Source organism: Martes martes (assembly GCF_963455335.1).
Source record: "Martes martes genome assembly, chromosome: 4".
Classification (NCBI taxonomy): Eukaryota; Metazoa; Chordata; class Mammalia; order Carnivora; family Mustelidae; genus Martes; species Martes martes.
In genome coordinates this window covers 76,872,329-76,880,278 of record NC_137891.1, presented here as the reverse complement: position 1 = coordinate 76,880,278, position 7,950 = coordinate 76,872,329, and the positions used below count along the sequence as shown (strand labels likewise).

Sequence of the window (7,950 nt, the reverse complement as noted above, 5' to 3'; positions counted from 1 at the left end):
GATGCTCAACCTACGGAGCAACCCAGGCGCACCCAGCCAGGCTTTTTAAAAACTGGATCCTGGGTATTATTTTCGTATCTCATAGCGTGTAATTAAAACGAAGTTCAAAACTAATGGTTTAGCGCTCACGTTATTTTATTCCGGGCTCTACGTGGAGCTCAGAAAACACACTGCCTCATAAGGACTACAAGACCCCAGGACAAAATATTCCAGGCCAAACACTGACTCAAAGATTCCCTACCTCACAGCGTTTTCAATGCGTGCATTTACGAAGCGGGAGAAAACGTACGTTCAGAGACGAGACGAACGCACAATCTTTAACTGTGCTCACATCCCCAGTGAACTAAAAACAAGAAATGTTGACGAACACTGAGACAATAATGTTGCAAAAATTCTCCGACGGTATCCAATTACTCCGGGACACCGGCGCGGTGTGCGACAGAAAGTTCAGCAATTCCTGCGGTACGACAGGGGCGGTGCTGCGGCCGTAAAGGAGCCCCGGGAGCCCACGTGGGCTTTGAGACCACCCCCGGCGACCTTGGAGGGTCTTGGCCCTGCCGCTAATGGCTGGCAGGGTGCAGGGCGGAGGGCCTCGGGCCCTGGACCTGCTCCGGGCTCTGCCCCGTGTTAGCTTAGCCAACCTAAAGCCGAATCCGGGCTCCAGGAAACCGGTAACTAGCTGGTGGCGGTGCGGGGAATCGCTGGGGGATGGGACGATGGAAGCGGCCATTCCCTCCCCGTCGTTTTCGGGGACTCTTTTTTCCAAAAGGGTGTTGGAATGAACTAGGGTTGCCGAGCCCTTGTTCTCCTTAACTGCACAGAGGAGAGTCTCCCCATATGGCCCCAATTCTTAGTAAGTTTTATATTTTAAAGCATAATTACGTTAATTAGGGCGGAGGAGTGAAGTCACAGAAACTACAAAATGATAGTGAAAATTGGATTTACCAACTGAGTCACCCAGGCGTCCCGTGAAAATTGAATTTAAAATGAAGTATGTTCTTAATATCTTTATTTTCGTGGGAAAGATTTTAACTGATTATGGTAAATGCCTCCTCTGCAAATCACTGTAGATAGAGAAGCTGTTAGTTGACATACTGCCTTTTATTTATCTAATTTTTGAAAGCTTTTATTTTTAAGTAATCTCTACACCCGATGTGGGGCTCTAATTTACAGCCTTGAGATCAGGGGTCGCTTGCCTGGCCCACTGAACGAGCCAGGCACGGTGATATACTGTCATTTTTAAGAAATCAGTTCCTTGTTTTCAGGAAGTGAGAGAAAGTTAATTTTAGAAAAATATTTTTTGTACAAATTAAGGTTTCAGTAATATACATACATAATGCTAATGTATTTGCAATTCCAAAATAAATGTTTCGGAATACTGTATAAACCTTGTTTGTTGGGGATGTTTGATTCTCGGATTTTTTTCAGTTGCAGTCTATCACAGAATTCTTATGTCCATCCCATTCTTGGAACTTTGCCTTTGAAACACAGCTTGGACTTCGGTTACAAGAATTCACTACATCCTCAGAGGCAAAGATGCTAACTTAAGAGTGTTGGGGGGTTAGAGCAACGAGAACAGTGCTTGACACATAGTAGTGTTAGTACTGATTGATTGAATAAATGAATGGCATCACAAAAAAATGTGTGGTGAAAAGATAAAATACAATTTAAAAGTGCAGCTGCAGATCATACAAAACTCTCTTCTGTCCTCCTAGGAAAGACGGCGAAGAGGTCAGAGAAGAGGTAGAAAATGTGGTCGAGGCCATAAAGGAGAGCGTCAGAGAGGAACCCGGCCCAGACTGGGCTTTGAGGGAGGCCAGACTCCATTTTACCTTCGAATCCCAAAATATGGGTTTAATGAAGGTCATAGGTGAGATTGCTTTGCTTTTTAAAGTAAAAATCCCTAATTTTCACTGACAATCACCAAAAAAAAAATAGCTTGGTAGAAATTTGAATTCACTTTGAAGCAAACTTTTGTTGCTGTTTCTCTGAAACATTTTTGGTAATGAAATTTCAGCTGGATTAGTAGGAAAAAAAGCACAGACTTTGTACTCAGACCTGCAAATGGAGATAAGAATCCCTGCTTCTGTGGTTGTTTAGAGGCTGAGCAATAATATATATAAAAATTTGGAAAATTATAGTCATTCAGTAAAGGAAAACTACTCTTGTTACTTTGAGCTCCATTAATGCATCATTCGAATAAAGGGTTACATTTTTGACAAATTTGTTTAAATGAGTGAAGTAAATGCTTAGAGAGGCAAGTTATTTTAGTGAAATGAAATACTAGTTTTGTTTCATTAGCAAAAATCAAGCAATATTATATTTCTGTTGTACTCAGGAGGGTTTTATTTTATTTTATTTTATTTTTAAGATTTTATTTATTTATTTGACAGAGAAAGAGATCACAAGTAGGCAGAGAGGCAGGCAGAGAGGGGGAAGCAGGATCCCCGCTGAGCAGAGAACCTGACATGGGGCTCCATCCCAGGACCCTGGGGTCATGACCCGAGCTGAAGGCAGAGACCCTAACCCACTGAGCCACCCAGGCGCTCCAGGAGGGTTTTATTTTGTTAAGTCATCTAAATTGATGGAGGAAAGTACAGGACAAAGCTTTGAGTTGATTTGAAGAAATTATAGGGAGATAAGCTTGACTGAGTTTTCCAATTGTTACTTTGTTTTGTAGCTTCAGACGCCAGTATCAGCCTTTGAGTCTCAATAGATTGCAATATCTAATTGATTTGGGTCGAGTGGATCCTACTCAGCCTATTGACTTAACTCAGCTTGTCAATGGGAGAGGTGTGACCGTCCAGCCACTTAAACGGGATTATGGTGTCCAACTGGTAGAGGAGGTAAGTCTGGGCTAGATTTTTTTAGTGTTAATAGAAGGCTGTATCTGAATTCCATATAATCAGTACTCTGCTTTTTAAATTTTTTTCTTTTGAGTTGTCATATCACCATTACATAGTAGTGATTGTATTTTGAGGAAGTTGGCATGCTATATCGAGGGGCCTTTGTACTCTGTTTCTGGGGTGCTTTTTAGTGTATCTGTTCAGCTTGCTCCCTCAGTCCCTTTGGTTCTCAGTTAAGTGCTCTATCAGGAAGATATTTTTTGACATCCTTCTGTAAAAGAATTCTCACTACCGCCCCTCACCCCCCACAACAGTCATACTTTTGTCTGCTTTACCTTGCCCAAAGTACTTTTCTTTGAATATATGAATACCTGACCTTTATTATCAAGTAGGGCATTTATGTTTTCACTCTCTCCTTCACTATAATGTAAGTTCTTTGAGGACAAGTACTTTGGTTCATTGCTATATTTTCAGTATTGGAAATACTAGCTCATGATAATTAGTTATGGAGAAAAGGAATGAATCAAATCCAGTTCCAGTTGCAACAAATTTTTCTATTTATAGAAAATGGCCAAGAGTTTCATCAACAATTAAACTTATTCATTAATACTTTTGTTTTTTCTAAGTCAGTAATACAGTTATGTAAGTGACTTCGTGTCCACGAAGTCAAGAGGGAAGCATGTGTTTATGGAAAAACCTTTTAGAGTCCTTTGAAAAAGTGAACCTCATGGATAAAAGTTTTCCAAATAAAATGATTTGAAAAGAGAATACAAAATACTCAAGTCTCAGTATTCTATTCTGGCTATATAAGGGAATACACATGTAAATTAATAAGGAAAAATCTTTGACTTTGTTAGCCAATAAATGCTACATTCCAACAGTTTTCAGGCATGTGTCTATATTAAATAAGGAAAATAATCCTGAAAACTATACCAGGGCAACAATTGAGTAAGTACAGTTAGTTACATATCACTGATAGCTCTGTAAATTGGTTGACCTTTTCTGGATTTCAGATTTGCAATAAGTAATTGGTAATAAGACTGTTTTACTCTTTTAGCACAAAATTACCAACTTCAGAACATATGTTTTCAAGGAATAGTAAAAGAAACCTAACTAATAAAAAGACATTCCTAAAAATGCTATTTATAATACTGAAAATGCTGGAACTAACTCTAATGCCCAAGAATAGGGAAATAGTTGGGCAATTTAGAGTAGTAATTAAAATTCACGAATAATATGGCAAGACCTTATTTTATTGAGTCAAAGGGGCCATTGATTCTGAAAATGCAGGCCAGTATCATAGATGGAAAAAAATGTGAGAAAATGTGTCTTAGCACTGATGGAATATTTTTGAAATACATGAAAACTTCATAATTAATAAAAGGAACTTGATTGGGAGCCAGCTTGTTTCAACCACCACAATAGCAGAAAAATTCTATCATCACAAAAAGAATGATAATACCAGCATCTTTTGATTAGAATCTGTTTTGAAATTAGAGTAAAATGTAGTACATCCTAATAAAAGTGACTAAAAACAGAATTTTGGAAAGTTCAGTTCTACATTTTTTAGTATTGACTGTACTAGGGAAGAGTAGACTAATATTTTTGTCCTTTTAGAGTCTGTAATAGAATCAGTAGCAAATGTAAAGTGAATCTCTGTTGTATTCTTAGGCATTTTTTCCTAGAGTGGGCTGATCCCTCCAAGGTCAGATACTGTTGTCAGATTTTTTTTTTCAACATTTTTTTTTAAAAGTAATCCCTATACCCAAAATGAGGCTCGAACTTACAACCCCAAGATCAAGAGTCATATGCTCTACTGACTGAGCCTACCAGGTGCCCCTGTCATCAGAGGTTTTGTTCTTCAGAAGATTCCAGCCCACTTGTCCCCTTGCTAACAATCTCTTGGTCTTTTGCTAACTAAAGGATGAGGAAGATAGGTTTTTTTTCATTTCAGTATGGCAGAATGTTGTGTTTAAGAACACAGGTGCTGTGACTAGACCCCTGTGTTAGAATCCTGTGTGAGGGGCGCCTGGGTTGGTTTTGCCTCCTGACTCATGGTTTTGGCTCAGGTCCTGGTCTTGGGGTCTTGGGATTGAACCTCGTGTGGGGCTTGGTGCCCAGTACAGAGTCTACTTAAGACTCACTCTTTCTCTCTCTCTCTCTCTCTCTAAAATAAATAAATAAATCTTAAAAAAAAAAAATCCTAGCTGTGTGATCTTGACAAGTTACTTAACCTTTCTGTGCTTTGGTGTCCCCATCTATGAAGTTGGCCTAGCAATAATTTCATCATTAGGTTGTTAGGAGGATTAAATAGTCTACTATTAATGAAGTGCTGGGGATGGATGCTTATACTGCTTTTTGCTAAATAGATAAGATGAAAATGTAGTCATCCCTGCTTACGGAGGATGAAAATTGGTAAAACAAAGTGGCCTAAAAACATATTAAAAAAAAAACCTGTATGTTGTTTGGTAGGACTTTAATGCAGAGGTATTTACTGTTGCATTATAAGCATTTTGGAGGAGAAAATGCAATGTAAAAAGGAAGCATGCCATGCTTACTTTTAGACAAGCTGTCTACAAACAGGCTTTACTTTGACCTGTTACAGGGTGCTGACACCTTTACGGCAAAAGTTAATATTGAAGTACAGTTGGCTTCAGAATTAGCCATTGCTGCAATCGAAAAAAACGGTGGTGTTGTTACTACAGCCTTCTATGACCCCAGAAGTCTAGGTAAGGTGTCCTGCAGTTCCTTTCTTCTCCCTCTTTGTCTCCAACCAACTTCTACTTGAGGATTTTAAAAGTAATTCCAGCTCTTTGACTTGTGGTTTGGATACCTGGGATTTCTGTTTTAGGGCTTCCTGTTAATGGTGTGATTTCTTCTAATATACCTCAGTCAGTATGTCATAAGAAGGTTTTTTGTTTCTAAATATGGGACTTCCATATGATGTTACCTGTGTTTAGAAATTCAGTATAATTGTTGGTAACCCAGGGATAACTTTGATTTTCAAGATGCAAATATTTGAAAATGAAGTATATCAATTTGCTTACTTAAGATAAACCTATTTAATAAAAAAAAAGTTCTTGGAATGAAGGTCTCATCTTGGTATTATTCAGAAATCAATAATTAAAAGAAAATCATATGTGTATAACCATTATTTGTATCTTTCTTTTTTATTTAAAATTTTTTCAGAAATTCTGTGTAAACCTGTTCCATTCTTTCTGCGTGGACAACCCATTCCAAAACGAATGCTTCCGCCTGAAGCACTGGTACCGTATTATACTGATGCAAAGAATCGTGGTTACCTGGCCGATCCTGCCAAATTTCCTGAAGCAAGACTTGAACTTGCCAAGAAGTATGGTTATGTTTTACCTGATATCACTAAAGATGAACTCTTCAAAATGCTTAGTACTCGAAAGGATCCAAGGCAGATTTTCTTTGGTCTTGCACCTGGATGGGTGGTGAATATGGCAGATAAGAAAATCCTAAAACCTACAGATGAAAATCTCCTCAAGTATTATAGTTCATGAATTTCCTTCCAAGAAAGCAGAGTTGTAAAAATTCTGGAAGAAAATGGACTGAAACATACATATTTCTCATCATCTTGTCTTGATTTGTGATTCTCTAGATGTTGATGTTAATTTTCCATGTAGCCCTATTTCCATTTTTATCTAAAACAAATAAAAAATGGAATAAGCAAGGGCTACGTAGGGGAACTGAGTCTGTGTGGGTTCTTTTTCAATTAAAGAAACAAACTCCCTGGTTTTCTGCCAGAGGAAGATGGTAACTTTTAGGGTATTTCTTGTTCATTTTTTCTTGATCTTTTTGTCCAGGTCTTGTGTTTCTATTCTTGCAAATCAGAATGAATGTGCAGGTGGAATGGGATTGACTTTTTTTTTTAAATAGTTTTTTTTTTTAAAGATATTTATTTGAGAGAGGATGAGAGCAAAAGAGATCACAGAGGGAGGGGGGAAGCATACTCGTGGCTGAACAGGGAGCCAGATGGGCTTGATTCCAGGACCCTGAGATCATGACCTGAGCCGAAGGCAAGGCACTTAATTGACTGAGCCACTCAGGTGCCCTTGGAATGGGATTGATTGCTAAGCCTGCTCAGTCAAGTTTAAAGCAGTTACTCATGGTGGCCCATCTCAATAGCCTCAAGGAAGCTCTGCTATCCAGTGTCAAAGTGGAGAGCCTTCAACTCTGGATTATTAAGATGTGAGGTATGAGTTTAAGGGTTAAAGCCAGTAAATAAGTAGTACAATATTTACTAGCAAAACTGAAGCGAAAACTCCAAGAGAATTCATTTTCTCAAATCATCTGATAAGAGTAGACAGTAATGATTAAGCCATTAACCATTTTCTTGAAGAAGTGTTTAATTCTAACATACTTTACTTACTTCATTGATACTGGAGACTTGTTTTTCAGTCATTTTAAATGATTTTTGAAAACCTCTTCATTGATTATATAAGCCCTAAAAACAACTGGTAATGTGAAAGTTAAACTCAGTTAATGTAAAAGATTTAGCAGTCAGTAAGCTTATATAGTTCTGGCAAAGATTTGTTGACCTGGACCATACAATAACTCAATTGATCCTGCCGCAATTAAATCTTGAGTAATTTAAATCTTGAATAATCATAATTTTCCCATAGGAAAATAAAATTATTCCTGGCTGTTTGTTTTCTTAAAATAAAAAATTTAAAAGCCTAAATGATACAATATTTTGTTTTGTTAACTTATCTATCTTCTATATTGCTGATCTGACATTCAATTTATAAAGTAATATATGCACCTAGAGTATGTATAAATTTTTTTTTCCAGGATTGTATAATTTGGCTTATTAAACCATTTCTTCATGAACCAGAACTTACAAGAATCACTATTAGGACTGTCTTCTATGATAATCACCTATGAATTTCAAGGAACAGGCAAAAGTTTTTAAAAATTTTTTATTTTTCAAAGATTCCAAGTGAGAGTTGGGTTTTAGGATTAGTTTTGGGTCCACTGATAGGAACCACAAATCACAGTGGTTTGAATGAGATAAAAGTTTTATTTATTTTCTTTCACAGAAGTCTGAGACCTTTCAGAGCTGATTGCTGGCTCAGCT

At 37.6% G+C, this 7,950-nt stretch overlaps 1 protein-coding gene across 1 annotated transcript; it reads left to right on the top strand.

Moving 5' to 3' along the window:
- The first annotated feature begins 464 nt into the window (after positions 1-464).
- MRPL15 (mitochondrial ribosomal protein L15) lies at positions 465-7,714 on the top strand. Its single transcript, XM_080802452.1, has 5 exons — positions 465-671; positions 1,716-1,870; positions 2,681-2,846; positions 5,452-5,575; positions 6,036-7,714. Exons 1-5 carry the CDS (start codon positions 564-566, stop codon positions 6,371-6,373), a joined length of 891 nt encoding a protein of 296 aa, XP_080658578.1. The 5' UTR covers positions 465-563; the 3' UTR covers positions 6,374-7,714.
- The last annotated feature ends 236 nt before the right edge of the window (positions 7,715-7,950 follow it).